The 21,208-nt window shown below is 43.1% G+C and overlaps 2 protein-coding genes across 2 annotated transcripts; both read right to left on the bottom strand.

Annotated features, from left to right (window-relative positions):
* Nucleotides 1–1,156: 1,156 nt before the first annotated feature.
* SLC25A46 (solute carrier family 25 member 46) lies at nucleotides 1,157–14,817 on the bottom strand. The gene is made up of 8 exons (XM_027446469.3): nucleotides 14,508–14,817; nucleotides 13,014–13,056; nucleotides 10,744–10,801; nucleotides 10,197–10,274; nucleotides 9,386–9,486; nucleotides 7,109–7,165; nucleotides 6,571–6,628; nucleotides 1,157–3,401 (listed from the first exon to the last, which is right to left on the bottom strand). Exons 1-8 carry the CDS (start codon nucleotides 14,725–14,727, stop codon nucleotides 2,823–2,825), a joined length of 1,194 nt encoding a protein of 397 aa, XP_027302270.1. The 5' UTR covers nucleotides 14,728–14,817; the 3' UTR covers nucleotides 1,157–2,822.
* Nucleotides 14,818–18,916: 4,099 nt separating this feature from the next.
* Nucleotides 18,917–20,817, bottom strand: LOC140000791 (uncharacterized). The gene is made up of 2 exons (XM_072031565.1): nucleotides 20,156–20,817; nucleotides 18,917–20,016 (listed from the first exon to the last, which is right to left on the bottom strand). The coding sequence occupies exons 1-2, from the start codon at nucleotides 20,377–20,379 to the stop codon at nucleotides 18,954–18,956; spliced, it is 1,287 nt and encodes a 428-aa protein (XP_071887666.1). The 5' UTR covers nucleotides 20,380–20,817; the 3' UTR covers nucleotides 18,917–18,953.
* Between the last annotated feature and the right edge of the window lie 391 nt (nucleotides 20,818–21,208).

The raw sequence follows: 21,208 nt of genomic DNA, 5'->3' as shown, positions 1-21,208 counted from the left end.
TGATCTATTATCTGTTACCTCACAACAAAATTTGCTTTTTAAGATGTATAGGTAAGAAGCCAAATAATTCTTCACTGGGTGGGAACATTGAGTCATTCTTCAGAAGTATTCATCTTCTTGAAATCAGCACTTCAAAAAAATGAAGAAAAACAATATAAAAAAAAGTAATTAAGTTTGTATCAGAAAGAATACACACAAAATTTTCAATTTCATGAAACTTAAAAGCTTAATTCCAACAGCAATTCAGTATTTTACAGGTTTTTTTTTAATAGTTTTCAGTAGTAAATCCTGATAAAGCCACTGATATGTCTACTCATTTGAGATTAAAGCTGTTTACCTGTTCTATTAAACCTAGATTTCAGAACCAAATGAAAATAGAAATACATGTATAAAATACTTATGATTAAAAGGGTAAAAGAGACTCCTCCCATTCATTTTTCTTTTTAGCACAGGAAGAATTGCAACTTTGACAACATAATGAATTAGGTTTTTTGGAATCTAAAGCACATACACATGAAGGATCAAAATATGTTAATTCTAATTGATGGGAAGAAGACCAAAAATAATAGCCTAAAGCAAATTGCTTTGCCACCACAGTACAGCTGCAGAAAGTTGACAGCACTCTTTCTCACCCTGCTTACAGATCTCAGCCTGACAATGTGAACTAGAGCTGTAAACTCTTGGCAATGAAAGCCTAAGTGTTTGATATAATAGTATATATTAGATATACAGTAATGTTCTGAGAACTTGCTATCTTCCCTCTTGTAGAACACATAACAGCATGCCCTCCATTTCATACGACAAAATGCCTTCCCTAGATTTTTTTTCCTAGAAAAATATTATTGCCCCATTTCACAGAAACATCTGAATTGTTGGTCTCCAACATGTACCTAGTTACTTCTTCAATGCAACTCTAGTTGGCATCAGTTTAATTTAACTTCAAAAAGGCTGTTTTTATGTATTAAAAGGCAGAATTAAAAAACGGAGAAGGGCCTGCACAATCTAGTCTGAAGTCAATGACGTCCTTACTTAGAGGAGGAATTTGAAGTAGATGACCTGCCAAAATCCTTTCCAAACTGGATGATTCTCAGATATGGCTCATTCTTCATACTTACAGAAACTTTTGAAAAGTTAAAAAAAAAAAAAGAAACAAGTATTTTATCCACGTTCTTGCACGTAGTTTTAATTCAACATGGTCTTGCACTTAGGAAGGTTGAAGAATTTGAAAAAGCCATTATGAAGTATATACAAACATACATACATACCAGGTAAGCATAACATACAAACCAGGTTTCCTTTGGGTGCCTCTTCAGTGAATTACTTCAAAATTTTTACAATGGATTCTCACTTTATTTGATTGCTTGCATTCTATACACTAAATTTTCCATTAGCAATATTTCAAAACAAGTTCCCAAGATCACTACACTTTCAATTTCAATGCTCATGTATTTAAAAAGAACATGAAAGTTACTTTAATAGTAAAGCAGACTTGCACATGATTTCAAGTCAGAGCTTATGAACAGCAACACTTTCACCGTTTTGCCATTACTTCTTTCCATAAATGGTAGCTACTATACAACGTTTAAAGATTAAATGCACATCAATTTACAGTATTTGAAGATAAAGACTTACTACAGGGAAGTGTGAAGAAGGCAACAGCCTCTCATATAATTTAGAAGTGACTCTCCACATGCCTGCTTTATTTGCTAAAATCACACCCCCCTGCAACACTTTTCATTATATTCACTTACGAAACCAACAAATAAGTTATTTAGAATGATCAAAACTCATTTTCAGACTGATTTTTTTTTTTTTTACTAGGTGAAGAGTGCAAAAATGTTACATTTCAGTAGTTGCTTGCACATGAACAGACTGAATTCTGCTTCACAAAATATCTAATTCATCAGAGACTTTAAGCAAAGAACATGAGTGCTAAATCTTAAGTAGGTAATTTCATACATATCCCTCCAATCTAGCATAAGAGAAACTTCAGAAATGGCCAACTGATGATTTTCCTTTCACTACACTTCGAACATTGGTACTAAGTATAGTTGCAAGATTATTCTACTCTTAGATGGAGTAAAAATGAACTGAAGTTATGAGTAGAAAGTGGTCTAAGAATGGCACTTACACATGCACACAATAGCTTCTAATTTTCTTTATTCACACACTTTAGTTACTGTAAGCCTTGTGAACAGACTGAGAGACAGCCACATTTTTACATTCTGTGCAACTTTATCCCCAAAAAAGTTTTTATTTTGTATAAAGCAAAAGATTCATCTTCTGCCACACTGCAGCAAAGTAAGATTATATACTTCTAAATTATGTGATTTATGTCTACTTAAGTTACTTCTACAGTTTCTGTTTTGCTCACAGGTCCATTAACAGTGAAGCTGAAAACACTTAAAAGACCAATAAACCCAGTCTCACATTTCCAGGTACCTACAACTTATGAAATAAATTCCTTTAAACTGTCTAGCAGTCCGAATTAAATATCAGATCTGATGTTTATAGACCAAAGATCAAGAAGTCATATCCATTCTATAAGTCAGTTAATTGGTAAGAGGAAAGGTAAATCCTCATTCCAACTATATTTGAAATTATCCCCTTTTGTATGACTGTATATTATATTCCTGTTTATCATTTTAAATTTAAACAGTACTTTTTGAATGGCATTCATCTAAATTTCCAGTTTTAAAACAAGATCTACAAGAATCCACGGAGTGGATTCTTCAGGCTTTATTTTCTATGCCATTTTAACAATAATTAGGTTAGTAAATAACTCAATTATGTCCACTGTGCTAAATCCACACCTGAACAGATTAAGAAACGTTTTGAAGCAGTGTTGAGTAGATAATTTTGGTGAGCTGTAGAACAGCCACATGCAAGGTATACTGTACTATAACAGCTCCAAATCCTTTATAAAAACCTAGCATTCCTTCTTCACGTTTTATAGTATTTATGCAGTCTCTCATCCCCTCATACTGAGTATTGATCGGAAGCACTTCATAGCCAAGGTCTGTATTGTCAATTATTGTGCGTGTCCCTTGAATATGAAGGCGATGTAAAACTGTCTCCAGCGGGTAAAGCATGACATCAGCACAAAGGCTAGCAGCAAAGCTAGCAATAAGTTCAGGAAAGTATGCATCCAGCATGCTCTGCACAGAAGTAGAGCTCTCTGTTGGAAGGTTGTGGGAATTATCCCTTTTCAGAACAAACAAAACAAGCTTCTGGACGATGGAACTGATGACATAGTGAAGAACTCCATGTACGGCAGTTGGAAAAATCAAGACCATTAGAGGAAGGAGACGCTTGCTGTGGGGTACTCCCAAGCCTACAACTCTGCCAATTCCTTCTTTCACACAGTCCAGAATACCAGGATTGTCTCGAATGATTTCACTCTACAAGTAAAAAGGATTAGTTACAACTTGTGCTGCCCATTTCCAAACCATGCTGACATTACCACTGCTGAATTTTACCTTATGATATTTATATATTTGCATACTACTATGTCTACACATCTTTACTGATATTATAAATTCCCTGCTTTAATGTTTTTGGTATGTAGCATTCTTAATCACAATCTGGTAAATGTGCTTTAAAAAAATGATCCCACCTGAAAGAGCTTTCTTTTCATCTACATTCCATTTGTGTTATTAGCAAAGAAATACAACTTTCAGCTTACCACTGAGAGTATCACTCTGCACAACAATGATCAATGAAAACATCTAACTCTGAACTCAAATCCCAGGAAGCATTTACCTAAGTTAAAAATCCTTGGTTTAAGGTTTTTAACTCTAGTCTTTGAACGTGCGTTTGCGTAACAAAGACTTCCTCAACTAAACCTCAACTAAGTTGACTTGAAAGATCATTTTTACTCGGAATTTAATAAATTCAACTACTGATATTTCCATTTTACTTTTGGAGTCTAAAATAGCACTCTCCATATGCTACCTCTCAGAAAATAATTTTGTTCAAATAATACAGAATTTGCTTACTAATTATTTTATTATTATATTCCACCTATGCTTGCAGGATTAAGCCAAAATATGTTGTTTCCCCTCCTAATGCTTATACAGATTTGGTGTTTTATCATTACTGTTACATCCAAAATTCAAGATCTTGGAGTTCGCCTCAAGTACGAAGTCCATGCTGGCTATGTCTTGATCACACGCCAGTACAAAACTAGAATGCTCCTAAGTATTCTGGGGAAAGATGGATGGCATTTGTGATCTATCTGCCAAAAAGAGAAGCTAGTTCAAATACCTCAGAATATTTTGTTCATACAGTCTTTAAATACAAGTAATACATTATAACTCCTACTTAGTTCTCTTGTCCCTCATATCACTATCACTGCACTTAAAAACTGTGCTTGATTTTGTCAAATACGCCACCATGTGGTTTGAAATGTAAAAGACATAAGCCATGATATGACGACTACAAACTTTTACCGTTATCTATTTTGATAAAATTTACTTGGAGAAGTGTATCTATTAATTATAGAAATGGTAGGGTTTATCAGAGTTAAGACAATCAAAGTTAACATGAAACTATTAGTAACAAATCCCACGATCTTTAACTTTCATAGTCTGTAATTCAAAATTGTCCTCTTGCAAGCACAGAAGTATAACGTAAACCTGTTAAGGCAAGTTGCCTCTCTAGAGTGATGAATACAGAATATATTATGGACAGATGCTAACTTAGACTACTTTTTCTGTGTTTCTGTCAAGGAAATTAATGATTATGCCTCCAGGAACAGCAGGCTACATTTCATGCAGCACAGATACATCTATTCAATAAAATACTTACAACTGAACCCACTAAGCCTAAAATCCCATCAGATCTCACTAGGATTACTTTCATAAACGATGCTTTACAGAGATCTTTACAGAGATGATCACTTGTTTAAAAGGTTGGGGGAGATGCTGTTTTGGCTTTTTGATCATTTTCTAGTTAAGCATTGCTTCCTAGCGAAAAAAAAATAAAATAATTTGTATCTTGTAACCAGAAGACAGATTCTAAATCATGTCTGGTCTACCACTTGTTAAAATTACCACATCCAACAACACAACTAACATTCTCTTGTTCAAAACCACAAGCAGCACCTGAACAAAACATCCTCAGTACATCCATATACTCAGTAGAATGTACTGAGCCAAACATCCATGGCTCAGTAGAACTCAAGAAACAGGAACATTGTTCCATCACTGTTTCAAGTTCCAGGATTATGATTTGCTCAGTGTCAAGCTCTTAAGATGCAAGAGCTTCCCAAGTGATCATCTCAGTAGGAGACCAGTTAAATCTCCCTATGGCTTCCACAAACTTTCAAAGATCCACTCAGGCTAGATCTCCGGAATATTGTTTTCAAAACAATTCAGCAAGAGAGAGGAAGGATGTTTCTTAAATATGAAATAACTATATGAAATAACTTTAGAGAATGTGGGCTTGTTTGGAGTCTAACTATGGTGCCTCCATCCTCCCCATGGAGGCACCATCAATCTTACCTATCCTGTTAGTACAAAATGTTGCCAGATCATACAGCCTTCTTAGTGCCTTCTAAGAAATTTGGATCCTCTACATAGAATTACATATCCATATATTAAGATCCATATATTAGGATCCATTAACAGTCTGTACTTCTATACTACATTCTGGAACTAAGTCAGACTTTTTTCACCTTTTCTCCACAGAAAACATACTATTTCATAGACACACCAGTAGTCCAACTGCAGATTTCAGAAGCTGGGTCTAAATCGGTCTTGACTGTACTTACAACTTGCCTGAATGAAAGTGATTAGTATGGAGACTGAATTACATGAGTGACTATCCTGCATCACCTTCCACATGAAAGCTCAAGTAAGAGTGCCACTAGCAGCACAAAGATGCTTTCATAATTAAGAGCAATTCATTTTATGGATATAGCTGGGAGAATTACGTTGGCCTATGTGTAAGCCTGTCTTTCTCTCCCCAAAGAGATGCAACAACTCTCTGAATGACAATCTGCAATACAGTGCTATGGGTTACTCCGTACTGTTACAGAGCAAGTATCCTAGATAACACATCCAGATTTTCCTGAAGTTTATTTTGATGGCTAAGGAAAAACTTAGGTGAAAGTTTAAAAGCAAAAGCTGACTGGATGAAAGCAAGTCTGAAATAGTGGAGTTCAGTACTTTGACAAAACAAAGCTGTATTACCAGAACAGCTTTTTAATTGTTACAGGGGAGTGGCCATGCTAATAACCTACCTAGCAAGCCTTTTAATACCTTCTTAATGACTTCTCTATGATCTCTTCTAGAATGTATAGACGTAACCTGTTCTTATTTCACACACAATATATTCCAACTGTTTGTATTATGTGTGCTTTCTAATTCTAAGCTTCCACTTAAGACAGTACAATCAATATACCTATCACAGTACATTTTTTTTAATCAGAGTTAGTAGGTCACACAGTCTTGAGTAAAACAGATGCAACTACTACAACCAAAATCCAAAGCCTCAGTTCTCCACATAATCTATTTCATAAAAATAATAACAGGATCTTTTGAAATGCTGTATATATTTGTAAATTACCTGCACAGTTTCAATCAGGCTTGCAGAATAAAAAGGCATTGCTATCACATGTGTTAACCTGCAGAAATTAAGAAAAATGAGAATTATGTTCATGACAATATTATAGTTTTATCCAACTCTGCATCTGAAAGCAGATTCAGTTATCTACCTAGTCATGCCTGAGGGAAAGCTATAACAAACCGTAACTCAATTATTAGAGCACAAAATGCCAAGATGTTCTGAAGTTCTGTCAAATTCTATTCTCATGCAACAGATCAATTAAAAGGCTCTCAGATATCAGAATTCAGTTATTAGCAGAATTTGAATTTTAAATTAGTCTGGGTCCATACAGATAGAGGAGAATCCAGTAAGAGAAAGAGCGTCAAACTGGCACACACAATCAACATGGTTCAAAAAAAAAAAAAAAAACCACCAGAATTTTAGAACTTCCCTTAGTACCCTGTCAAGTAACAGATCTGCAGATTGTACTGCCATACATTTAATAGCTTTCTTACTATTGTTTAGCCAAAAAAAAGGTAATAACTACAGCTATACTTACCCTTTGAGCAGAAGGTGTCCACCTATCTGTTTGAGGTTCCATTTATGTGAGAGCTCTCTAAAAAGAAAAGCAGTATTTACTGTACTATGGATAAGAACAATTACTCATGGATTTCTTTCAGAGACATCAACATCCAGTTTTCATATTGGTGTTCTATTATTACTCTACAGATGTGTCTTTCCACAATGGGAAATCCTGCAGTCACCTATGCACATTTAGTGAATCATGCTCAACTTTTAAAGTTTATTCAGGCCTGCTAGATATTTTAATTAAAAAAGTTTTAGATTATTAGTAAGCTGTCTGTAGCTCTCACATCTACCATCTTAGTGTTCGGTATTTATTTTGCGTCGTAGCATACTACCTCTTAAAGCCATTTTCAGGCAATATTTGAAGTTTTAATATCTCCATAGTTTTCCTTTACCAAAAGTTTTTTACCATGTTCTGGTTTGGTTACGTTCTTTACTCAAGTACACTTGACTAGAACCCCACACTAGCTCAAGGCCATATATTTTCAACATTTTCATACATATTCAACAGCCATACATTTAGTAAATACATATAATGTAAAGATATTTCTACCTGAAATATTGATTGGACATATTTGACTTTTTTTTTTAAATAAGCTCTAATGTATTCAGTTTAAGTTCTTGTCCAGAAACCACATTTGTACATTGCTTGTGGTTACAATTACTTTAATTCAAGAAAAAGCTTCATTCTTTGAAGACCTGTTGATAACTAGGAGGTATCAACATCTTAAATACATAGAATTTCACCTCCTCCTTATGAGGAAGTGAAGATTATTAGGTCCTACAGACACTTTGATCGTATCTAATGAGCCACTGAACTTAGAAAACAAACGCAGCCAAACAAATGTGTGAAAGCCTAACATGCCAATCTACCAGACAGAACAGTACCTGAAGTGGAGGAACAAACATAGAATTAGTTTGTTTACTACAGAGCAACATTCAACTTGCCACAGAAATGATAAAGTACATTTCCAGGCCCCTTTCCTAACAGAGGGATGTTTTTTGTAATACCACGATATGGAATTAGAATCAACATTTCAGTTTGTGTCCTTTGGAGCTCAGTTAAACAAAACTTTTAAGAACACCTACAGTGGCACTTCTGTTATAAGGAATAACCTCCACCTCCCTGTGACAGCCAAATGATGCATGCTACCACTTAAAAAGCATCCATTAGAAAACTGCACGGGGTGATGCATGTAACAAGACAACCATTTTAACCAGATCCCTTCCCCAATCTGGTCGTGACTGCTTACATACTGTGGTCATACAAGCATGGGGGTAACACCTAGGAAGGTGCTATCTTTTACTAACTTTTGATTATCTCAAAGTCTCTCTGCGTTTCACTAAATTTTTAGTGACTTTATACAATAGCATCTCTCACACACGCTGCATACTCTGGAAGTGTCTGTAACAAAACAGACAGCATGCTATTACATGCTGACATGCACAGTTGTCAGCCCTTACTGTTCAGCTCTGGACCATTACAAAACAACACTGATGAAAAGCTTACAGACAAAAAGGCTTTAGCACACATCTTAAGGAAGAAAGACATCACTGTTTTAGCATAACTTTGAATTGTGATTCAAAACAGGAAGAGTTTCAAATCAAAATAAAATACTAAACATCTGTACTACAGCCTAGGATGGACACAGGCAGAGTGGTGAATCTCTTTAAATAAAGTCACTTGTTTTTCAGTTGTATTCCCTTTGTTCAGTATTCTGATAACAACATAGATACAGCTGTTGGGAAAGGAGAATTAAAAACAGTGCTGACAGCCGCATGAACTCTTACTTAGCACCTCTTTTAATTTATTAGTGCTGGCTACTCTATTTTCTCACCTACCACAAAGCAAGCAGTCAGCGACAGGTCATTAGCTATGCACATTTTCTGTGTTTTGATTAATGAAACTAGGACTTTTTACTTTATACATTGTATTTGCTCATACCACAAAATGAAAACAAAAAACTCGTGAATCGTGTGACAATGGAATTATACTGAAGAGCAATTTGGAGTGTTGCTTCTGTAGTCAGACCAGTAGGTAAATATGGCTTCCAGAACGTCTGTCACTGCTTAATTAAAAGGCTGTCTTTTCCAAGACAACCCCATAATGCTAAAACCATCTATTTAATATCTGATTGCTCTAATAAACTGAAAAATTTCAAACAACCTTGTATTTCTAACTGTTTGAATATAAGTCAACAATTGATGATCATTCTGTTAGCAGCAGTAAAAAAAAAAAAAAAAGCAATACCTTGGCAACGGAGTAAATTCACTGACGATGCCTTCTGTTCCCAGGGTTATTCCCTGAACAATGAATGTGCTGCCCATTCCTTTCCAAAGAGCTCTTGGACCCTGTGTTTAGAAATATGTAGTTATATGCAATGTAATACTCAGTCTTCTCACCATCTTACTAATTTTTATATTTTCAGCAAATCCAAGCTGCACAGAGGTACAACTCTAATGTTAAACTTCAGCATCATCAAACCCAGGGGACAACTAACTTTCAACTCTGAAGAAACTTGTGTTAATAGATAACTTCAGTTGTCAACAACAGGTGTCTTGGAGACACCTATCTTACCCTATGCCATAAATTTAACACTATTTCCAATGAACAAAATTAACTGGAGATGTTAAAACACTCTCATAAGGAATCCATAAAGTCTTTTCCCAATGTTCACTGATCTGAGTATCAAAACTTTCACTCCACTCCATTCCCCAACACTATGCAGAACTGTAAAATCATACAATACTGTCTTCAGAAGTAGTCATTTAACATCTCTTTATGTAAAAATTAATGTTTTTTTTAGATTCCTAACTGAAAAACAACTAATTTGAGGGACCCTCTTATTTACTATCATCTATGCACCCTTCCCACCAAGTAAAAATTTTCATAAGAAAAGGTTACAATTACCTTTTTGCAACATTTCTGCAACTATAAATATAATATTCCCTTACAATTGCCACCTGTTTATCCACCCACTGTATAGAGCTACAGATGTCAGTATACAAACATGTTAAACAAACTTTCCCTGCTCAGACACAGACTTGCACCACACACTGACCTGTGTCTTATTGATGCTGTACATAATATTGACAATTGTAAATGGAGTGAGATGATAATTCCGAGCATGATAATTAACCTGTTAAAAATATAAAGAGAGCAGCTTTATAAACACACAAGTTACAACTCTAAAGAAAAAAGCACTTTGCTTTTGTAAAGGTCAAAGTGACCAGCATAGGAATAAATTCTCAATGAAATTTAGGGAAACAGGCAGACCTTTCAAATGCTTGTATGCTGAAAATGTAAACAAAAGAAAGCACAAAACAGAAAATATTTGAAACAAAACATCCTGCTAGTGAAGGGGATCTGAAAGTTGTTTCAGAGATGAAGAACTCATTTGCTGTAATTTGTTTGTCATTATCCAAACAAAAAAAGAATGCTCAAGTTAAGTTTCAGAACAGAAAACGTGTACACTACAAACAGAAACATGACAATGCTGCAGCATCTCCTTAATATTACAAAGCATTCTTATATTTTACAGAATATGATGACAAAAATATCATAGTACACAAAAGATTGGACTGGAAGAAATAATATAAAAGATATACCTGACACTGACGACGTAGAACAATGCAAGGATGTGCCAACACATTTTCTGTAAATAAGCTTTAAAAGAAAAGTGTATTTAAAGTATTGGAAATGACTGTAAATCTTTTAGAAAAGGCTTGTTATTGTTCTCCAAGAACATTACATTAGTACTTGAAAAAATTATACATTACTCAGTGAATTAATGAGGCATTTTGGAGGGCTACCTCAAAATATACCAATACTACACAGGAACAAATACAAAAATACACAACACATATATGGCCTTTCTCATAGTGAATATATGCATATATGTATGTATTTATCATAGACAAAACAATGCACCAAAATTCTTAAGCCTTCCCTGTGTAAAATATGAGGGGACAAGAACAGGCAGAGGCAGGACATTGGAAAAATTAGTTTTCAGTTTTATGTTAATTCTGTACACCACAGGATTAGTCATGACCGTCTTTAGCAAGGCAAGCAGATTGGTACCAACAGCTACTTTTGAATTTCAGTTACACCTTTCTCATCAGAAAATGCTACTGCCCCAACACCTTTCCCCCTAGTTCCAGAAACAGTATTCAACCAAGCTTCCACAGGAAAAAAGTTTCTTAGTTCTAAAATAGGATTTCTGGTCACAATCACATAGAGAAACCCTTAATTGATTCTCAAAAGTATCTGATTGGGGTCAGAACACTTCTATGCTTGTGGTTCCAACCTGGGCTACTGGTCAGAAAATTAAGACCTCAAGCCTTTACCTGAGCATTCCAGGCAACAGCTCTGACCACCAACTTACTGGATCATCTGAGGCAGGTGGGAGGGACTCTGGATAACCAAGTATTAAATTACACAATAAAGCACTAATCCTGCAGTTTCATAAACTATTGAGCTAATCAGCAGTTTGCTGCTAACAAAACAGGTAAAGCTTTCCTCATACTCCATTTGCTATCTATTTAGCTCTTCTGGTAGCCAACCTTGCAAAAGCAACCTTGCAAAAACTAACCTTTTCTTTTGGGTGTTTTCTATGAGATTTCTGGCTTAAACCATGCCACGGCAGGTCTGATGCAAATCAATGCAAAAAAAACCTGGCCTGATGCAAATGCATAAGCTGGTAGAAGTGATCTCAGTGGTGATATAATGTTGATCAACTCTTTACCAAAACCACATGCCTGCTTTATAGTCCTAAAAGACACAGTACTCAGGATGTTGAAAACAATTCCCATGCTTGATTAATTTATGCTAAATGTTTTGAAGGCCAACTGAGCCATGCTAACATCCCTGTGAAAAAGATCAGCATGTTCCTGCCCTATGGCTTCACTCTTTACTGCTCACACCTGAGTTCACTAGCTTGATAAGTTTGGAAATAAACAACTCTCAACATGTCTGGCCTAATTTCCAACCTCTTCAATATTACCATAACAAAAAGTCTGATCCATGTGCAAGCTGAACCACTGTAAGGGAAGAAGTGGGAGAACAGACAGAAAGTTTCATGAGATGGGAACTCATTACTTCCCAGAAACGGACATTCCTACTCCCCCTTCTTTATCTCTTCCCTCTCTGAACCACTGCTGGCACTACTTCCAGGTGACTAGCTGGCTATTGCAGAGTCAGCTCCCAGCTCAATTAACCTGCTTCACAAAACAGCAAAAAATCATCCAGCTCTTTTCCCCGTCTTTATTTTTATATGATTTAAATCCACTAAAACAAGTTCTTAGAGTCATCAAGGTTGACAGCAATAGGGTAGGAAGCAGGACAGGCCAGAGGCCAAGTAAGAGGTCTTTCTCTTTGAACAGAAGTATACAATAGGAACCTCAACTGCTCAGGGAATTGTGCACATTGGAAACCACCACTTTCAAAAATACTACCAGTAATCAGTATCACCGTAACAATGAATAAAATGGATATTAGACTACTTGGCTAGATAAGTATCACTAACCCAAGATACATTGATATTACTTACACTTAAGGGCATTATCTTGTTCTTGGGAAACATTCACATTATCTAAGTATACGAACAAAACGTGACAAGGGTGCGAACAGTTTTCTTGTATGATTTTCAGATTGCTGTGAACAAGAGTTCCTTACATTCACTGTTCCTTGAGCAACTTTGAGAAACATTTCAGTTAAAGAAAAAACAGAAACCTAAACGGATTTTAAATGAAAGGTTTCTACAGGCACTTCAGCTGCATAAGTCTACTGGCATAAAAATAAAAAAAACTTGTAGGGATTATAAAGACAACTACAGCCTTACTACAGAATAATCACTTAAATTTAAACACAGAAGTCTTACCTGGCAAGTCCAATACCAAAGCCTGCAAATCTGTTCAACTGCTCTGCAAGACATGAGAACAGAACATACAGCATTGATAATCAAAAAGGGTGGGAAGTACCATGCAGTTCATCAAAAAAAACAAACACATAAAATTAAACAAAACATACAACAACAACAACACAATAACAAAGTTTTACACTGTACTTGCTTCAAAAGGTAGAGGTAGTAAACAGCAACATTTATGGCAACTTAGCAAAAGCCATAAAACACTATTCACCCAGGAATAGTTGCACTTTGGACCATGTTTGAGTTTGTGCACTCTTTTATAAGATTTTTCTTGTCTTAAGACAGCTCCAGGAAAAAAAGGACTCAAAGTGAACGATTACAGTAAAACACAGAATCTTTTAATATCTAAAAGAGCTAACTCCAACCAACCACTGAAACAATTAGCACGCATGACAAATTTGCAACATCTCCAATGCACAAACTCACATGTCTAAGGTGAACATATTTTAAAAATCAAAGACGATAAAAAGAGATAGACTTAGGGAAAGGTAGCATAACACATATGACTTGGTTTTCTAATCAGTTGTCTACCTTCACTCCTTTGCAAAAAAAAAATAGGTACAAGAAAAACTTTAAAATTGTAACTAGAATAATGGGTTCAATTCCCTGTTGTTTGTTAACTAACAAATATTTACACCTTGGGAATTACCTGAACAGGTTTTTAAGAAGAGCAGTATGTGTACCATAGATGCAATGGAGGATTAATATTCAGCCCTTAAAACTACTGGGTGAAAGCTGACTGTAAATGTGGGTCATTGTAGTAACCTCAGCAGAGCTCCACAAAGCCCTCCTGCAAAGAATGATAAGACTCTCCACTTGTAGAGACTGGACTCAATGATAGGGCAACTCCTCACCAGTCCTCTAAAACGTAGAATCAACACAGCCTCCAGGAACAGGTAGGCCAGAAAAAGGTAGAGCTGGAGTACCTCGGATTGGTCGTGTGTTGGGTAGTGCTTTCACGGATGAAAACTCAATTAAGGGCTTTCAGTGATGAAAGCTCAAGGGCTGTACGGAGACTTGGTGTAGAGCTGAAAAAGCTCACAGGAAAAAAAGATTCATCCATGATACGTGTTTATTTTATCTAAGTGAGTCCTTCGTAACACTTTGATGCTCAGGTGTATGTAAGTTGCTGCAGAACACCCTTTTAATTAAGGCTGCGTTCAGCTGCCGAGGCTTACAAAGTTTCTCTCAGCGCATACGAACACCACAAAGCGACACCACCGCACATCCGAGGGCTTCCCCCGTTTCCCTGGCGGCGCCCCCGGAGCGCGCTTTCCTCCTGCCACCCCACCCCCCAGCTGCGCGGCTCCTCCACCGCCAGGCACGGAGGCGGCTCCCTCCCCCGCCAGCCACGCCGTAACCCCTCAAGGTGACAACAAACCGGCCGGGACAGCCGCGCTGCCTCACACGGCCCCCAGCGGCACTCCGAGCCCAGCCGAGCCTTACCGGCGCCGGGCCCTGCCGCCCCGAGGCCGGGCTCCTCGTTGAGGCCCAGCGGCGTCCCCGCGCCGTAGGGCGGCGTCTTCTCGCCCCAGTGCAGGTTGCGGCTGCCGGGGATGTCGGGCGGGCTGCTCACCCAGTGGCCCGGCTCCGAGGCCCTGCCGCCGGGGCCCGGCTCCCCCCGGTAGCCCAGCCCGTCGAAGCCGTCAGGGCGCCGCGGGTGCATGGCGGGGGTGAGGTGAGGGGGGTGAGGTGAGGGGGTTGGGGGGGCCGTTAACGGCCGCGCAACGGCCCGCGCCCGGCCGCCCCAACCGCCACTTCCGGCCGGCCGCGCCCTGCTGAAGCCGAGCGCGGGGGCACGTGACCGGGGAGGGGGCGGGGCTTGAGGGCGGGCGGGCCAATGGCGGGCCTCCTCTGCCCGGCCCTGGCACTGGCGGCCGGCTCCGCCTCACGGCGCGGCCAGCGCGCCCCCCAGCGGCGGGCAGGCGCCATCTCACCCAGCGGCCCCCCGGGCCGTGCCCACCCCCTCAAACAGTGCGGAATAAATAAACTGTGTGTAAAAAGCACCCCAAACACTGCCGTGTAAATAAATCGCGTGTAAAAACCACCCCGCCTGCTGCTTGGAAAACGGGTTCAGCCCAGGGCCAGTCCGCACATGTGTTGTGCCAAGCCCCAGCCCGTGGCAGGGATCTGCGTCTCTCTGGGGTTGCCAGGGTGCTGACACACCTTTTCCAAGCATTCTGCCATTTTTTATTTTTATTTCTTTAGGTTTTTGCACCTGTTCGAGGTGAATTTCCAAAGCACTGCCCTAGATGCCTGCCCATATCCTCCGACACTGCCTGCCACTCCTAACTGTCCTGCCTCAGAACAGGTCCCTGGGTGGCACTCCTAGGTCGTTGTTTAACCTTGGACAATACCTGGAGCACACTCAGGAGAAATAACAGTAAGAACATGCCGGCCTGAACATCCCAAGGATATTCAAAGACCTGAAGAGCTATCGTAATTAGCCTGGAGGACAAGAGGCGGGTGAAGGAGAGAGGGATAGTGAACAAGTGGGAAAAAACATCTCCTCCTGTCCCCTGCATAGATTGGCTCCCTGAAGAAAAAAGCTCCTTGAAATACCCTCTCCTGAGAGAGCCTATGTCAAGGATGCTCAGGGCACCCTGGCCAGTCACACTAGGGTGCTTTTGCACCCCAGTTAGGGTGCTTTTGCATTCCCAGTTAGGCTCATGCTGGTGGAGGCCTTGGTAGTTCTTGATGCCCTTATGACATTTTCCTGTTCGTTTTCCTGTTCCTCTGGTGGCCCAGCCTCTTTGGAGTAGGCTATCTCGTCGTCTTCTCCCTCCCCAGCCTGAGCAGGAGTTCCTCTGCTTTCTAAACAACCAGACTTTCTCGTCCCTTTCTAAAAAGGGTTGTGATGTTTCCCTTTTTCCACTCACCAGGGACATCGCCGGACTGCCAGGACTTTTCAGCTGTAATGGAGAGAGGCTTGGCAACTACATCAGCCAGTTCCCTCAGGACCCTGGGTCACTGGGTCCCACAGACCTGTACCTGTTTAGATTCATCAGGTGGTCTTGAACCTGCTCTTCACTTGGAGCATGTGGGACTTCACTCTCCCAGCCTCCATCTAAGGGTTGAGGGAAATGAAACACTCAGGAAGCCCGTCTGCCAGTGCAGACGGAGGCAAAGATGTTGTTGAGTACATCAGCTTTCTCCACCTCTGCCGTTACCAATTCCTCAGCTATAGATACTTCATCAAGTATCTATAGATAGATACCTGCAAGATACCTGTTGCATCAAGTAAAGGATGGAAATTCTCCTTGGTTCTTCTCTTGCTGTTAATATATTTGTAAAAGGATTTTGTGTTCTCTTTTACTGCAGTGGCCAATCTGAGCTCAAGATGGGCTTTTGCCATTCTAACTTCCTCTCTGCATATCTTAGCAACTTCTTTGTAGTCGCCCCAAGTAGCCTGTCCTTTCTTCCAGGGGACGTCAACTCTCTTTTTCTCCTGGAGTCTCAATAAAAGTTCCCGGTTCATCCATGCTGGTCTTCTTCCCCTCTGGCTCACCTTACAGAATACAGGGATGGCCTGCTCCTGTGCCTTTCAAATTTCCTTCCTGGGGAGTGTCCAGTCTTCTTGGCCCCCTTTGCCCTCCAGGAGTGACTCCCAAGGGACCCCTGAAACAAGAGACCTGAATAGGTCAACATTCGCCCTCCAGAAGTTCAAGACACCAGCTTTGCTAGTTACCCTTCTGACAACACCAAGGACAGAAAACTCTACAATTTCATGGTCACTGCGCCCAAGACAGCCCACAGCTTTGACATCTCCCACTAGTCCTTCTCTGCTAGTGAAGAGCAGGCCTAGCGGGATACCTCCCTGGGTAGGCTCTTGAACCAGCTGTGTCAGGCAGCTGTCTTCCACGCACTCTAGAAACCTCCTGGACTGCTTCCTCTGTGCAGTACTTTCCTTCCAGCATATACCAGGGAAGTTGAAGTCCCCCAGAAGAATGAGTGCTGCTGATCATGTAACTTTTGCAAGCTGCTCGCAAAATGCCTCATCCAATATGTAGGAAATGTGTTTATGGATAGATGTATATATGTGTATATCCTGCTCAGGTGCAGGACTTTGCCCTTCACCTCGTTGAACTTGTTGGGGTTCCTGCCTTGGCCGGACACAGCGGAGCTGCAGACGTGCAGGCCTGGAAATGGACAGCATGTGTTTTCTGGGGGAGCAGCTCAATAGTGACAAAAATGACAAGGTTGCAGTGGGATTGCTCGGCACCTGGCGAGCAACCTCTGAGGCCTTAAAGAGCCATGTGGAGCCACAATCACAAACGTGTGGCTTGCCAGATAGTGAGGGAGCTGCGGGCTCCTTTACTGATCCGACTGCTACGCCATCGCCATGGGCCTCTCTGCTGCTACAGCCATGGAAGGCTTTTGCTGTTACACCCCCTGGTGACCTGGACGTGCCTTTTGACCCAGGCCTATTGGCCTTGAAAACGGGATGGATATGCTTTTCTTCGATCCGGGAAGAATGGGATACATAAGGCCTGAAGACAGAGTTGCTTGACAACTTAAAGCGAGACATATAGTTCAAAAGGAATGGAAAATGGAGACTGTTAAGTCATGGAACTGAAAGGATTGTTTGTTACCTTTCCTGATTGTACATATGCATAGGCATACTCGGGTTTAGTATGTAAAGCAATGTTCTGTATATTTAGAATGTTTGATGTTTGTGTGTGCGTGTTGGTGGAGTGTAGACTCCTTGCACACCCAGAGCTGTTTACTTGCCTTTTATAACTTTTATAGCTTTTATACCTTTTAGAAAAAATTGTTTTATAAATATTACAAAATTCAGATTGTGTTGATTGTCCTCATTTATAACATGAGGAAAGGAAGGAAGTGTAGTTCTGAATATTCCCTAAAAGATGGTTTCCAGGAGACCCAAATGGTAACAGCACAGAGCCTGAATGACAGATTAAACTCAAGACCAGTGCTTGGCAGCAAAACAGATGCAAAAAAACGAACACAGATTTTAGCACTTTGTCGGATCGGATGTATAGGAGAAAGGCGACCATGACATGGATTGCATGACATATGATCAAACAAGCCATTATTAACAGGACACTGAACATGTTTACTAGCAAGTAAGTGTGTTAGTTGTATGCGTTTTGATAAAGTTATTGTTATCTCAACCCTTTGTGCCCCACGTTGGGCACCAAAAAGGACTGTGGTGGTTTTACCGTGCTGGGCAGCTAAACACCACAACCGCTCTCTCACTCCCCATCCTTAGATGAGAGGAGCTGATGGTGCACTCCGCACAAATTTACGCCACGTGGATGTTGTGCACTGGACTTCATTGGGATCTTGAGGTGTCTGGGCACCTCAAGTGCTTTCCTTCCCAGCAAAGCCCTTCTCCCCAGCTGGACAGCTCCCAGCGAGTGCTGCTTCCTGGGGCCGTTCCTGCTCAGGTGCAGGACTTTGCCCTTCACCTCGTTGAACTTGTTGGGGTTCCTGCCTTGGCCGGACACAGCGGAGCTGCAGACGTGCAGGCCTGGGAATGGACAGCATGTGTTTTCTGGGGGAGCAGCTCAATAGTGCCTTGTACGTGGGGAAAAATCACCCCAACACCGCCACCCCAGCTGGCCCTGCGAAGGGCTGCGTCGACGTATCCTTCTGCCACCTGTCTGAAGCCAGTGGCCTTTGGGTCCAGCAGACACACGAGGAAGCGGTGGGAAGATCAGGAGGAAAAGGGGGAGAAAGCAGCGAGGGTAGGGACAGAGACACCGACTGTCTTGTCACAAATACGGAGACATTTTCTGCAGTTTTCATGGCTTTATTGGCTTTGCCTGAAAGCCTCAGACTGCTGTGAGCCTTCCTGTTCCCCCCCGTTGCCGGCAGTGCCCCATGCGCTGGCCCAGCCCCAGCTAGGCCAGCTCCTGGGGCACTGTGCTAGTGTCGCCGGCGGGGTGGCCTCTTTGCGGGTGGGGCAGAGTCCTGGGAAGTGGGGGCCCTCCTCTTGGCAGCTCGCCGGGGCCCCCTGCGTCTTTGGTCCCCACCCTGGCCAGCAGTGGAGGGACCAGGCCTGGCCTCCTCTGGCTCCTCTGCTGGCGCTCGTTGGTTTTGAGGCTCAGGAACCGGGGTGGATGGACGGCGGCTGGGTCCCCCCCGGAGGGCAGCGGCTGAGGTCCCGGAGAGCTCCTGTGCGTTGGTTCCCCCGGAGCTCTCTGGGCGGGCTGCTGGTGTCCCCAGCGATGCAGCAGCCTGGCTGGGGACTGCTGCAGGGCTGCCCTCCTGTCCTGCGGCAGCTGGGGAGGCCCCCAGGCCCAGGATGTTTCGGGCCTCCCCGCTGCAGCGCTGCACGGCAGCGGCAAGGAGCCGCTGCACGAAGCCGGCCGTCTGCCTGCCCAGGGAGGTCCTGAGCAGCAGGGCGAGGGCCCCCTCGTCCAGGCCAAAGAAGCGCAGCCCTGAGATGACATTGCGCTGCGCTTCTGAGGCTGCCCTGCCGTCATCCCCGAGGAGCTGCCCCAGCTCGTGGCGCAGCCAGGGCAGCAGGGGCTGGAGCACAGCAGGGTAGACGCGGAAGAGGGATGCCCAGGCGAAGGGGTGGAGGCCGCCCACAGAGGCTGTGGGCACTGGTCCTGCAGCCTCTGGTCGGGCAGCTGGCTGGGCAGGAGCTGCGTCTGCCTGCTGGGCGCTGAGTGGTGCCTCCGCAGGTGGTGGGATGACGAGCTCCTTGAAGCTGTTGTCCGCCCGCACCGAGTGCACGATGGAGCTCACCCTGCGCTTGCAGAGGGGGCACTCGGGCTTGCTCTCAGCCCACCGCTGGATGCAAGCGAAGCAGAAGCGGTGGAGGCATGGCAGCACGTAGCTGGGGTTCACCCGGCTGTCCAGACAGATGGGACAGCGGGCGTCCAGCTCCGTGGCCATGCTGTCCACCTGCTGAGGTGAGCTGGGGAGAAGCGGCGATGCCGAGCCGCTCCCTCTCACCGGCGCTGCAGCAGCAGGAGTCACGCTGCAAAAGGCAGACAAGAGGCCATGGTCATGGGCCGAGCCGGGGGCGGCTGCAAGAGTTGTGCAGCTCCCTCAAGGAGGAAACCCTTCCAGCTGCCCAGGGCCCAGGGCCCAGGACAAGGTGTCCCCAGCGCGCTCACCTCTGCTGCTCTGAGCGCTCCTCCTGGGTCTCCCGACGACCCGACCGACGCAGGGCCGTGGAAGAAGCTCTGATGGCTCTGGGAAGGGCACTGAGAGCTACTGCAGCAACTCCCAGGGCACGACACCAGCACCAAGGCCAACCTCGCTCCTCACTCCAGACCTCACGTAACCGCTCAGCCGGAGTGCGGGCACTAGCCGGTGCGCTGGGACTCTGCGCCCGCATATGAGCAGCCAGGGCCACGCAGTCACAATGCGTCGCTCACGGCTCTCACAGGGCATCGCTCGGAGCCATCACAATGGGCCGTCCTGCCCCGCAGCGCTCGCTCTGGCAGCGCTCTGGCCCTGGCACCTGTGTCTGTGTCTAGCACAACGGCATTACCACTCTGCCCCATAAAGTGCTCGTCTTCTTCTCGGGCATCGGTGTTACCCAGCAGTGACTGCTGCCCTGGCCGTGTCTTCCCAGTGCCCCATCAGATCACTGTGGCCATGGCAGACACGTCCAGGCCCATAAAGCCAGGGCGTCCATTCCATAAAACTTCGTGCCTGCCTTTGAGGCTGCATGACCCAGTCCTCACACTGCCCTTCCTACACTCTAGCATAGCCGACCAGCCCTCGGGTTGCCCTGCTTCTCCCCACAGCAGGCTAACGGCAGCCCTTGGCTTGCCCTCGGAGATCTCCTTGATTCTGAGCCTCTCTGGGGTAGCAGGACGTTCCCCTCTGCTTAGCAGCCATCAGGCCTCGTCCGGGCATCGCGTCCTCCTTGGGGTCCTGGGCAGGAGAGGCGTTAACCAGCTGGAGGAGTTCAGGGGAGAGCTCTGATGCGGTGGGGCTGGAGCACTGGCCAAGGGGAGGAGCATGTGGGGTCAGGACTGGTTCAGCATGGACCCGAGTAGGCTTCGGGGCACAGCGTGGTGCCTGTGGGGAGGGGATGGCTGGAATGGGGACAAGATCTTCCCAGCAGTAGCTGGCAGGAGGAGCGGAGGCAGATCTGGGCCTGGAGAAGTCCAGGCTGGCGATAGGGAAAACCAGAGAAGTCCTCTCAGGGTTACGAA

Source organism: Anas platyrhynchos, chromosome Z (assembly GCF_047663525.1).
Source record: "Anas platyrhynchos isolate ZD024472 breed Pekin duck chromosome Z, IASCAAS_PekinDuck_T2T, whole genome shotgun sequence".
Lineage (NCBI taxonomy): Eukaryota > Metazoa > Chordata > Aves > Anseriformes > Anatidae > Anas > Anas platyrhynchos.
Note: the sequence above shows the minus strand (reverse complement) of the source record. Positions and strands in the feature narration are given on the sequence as shown.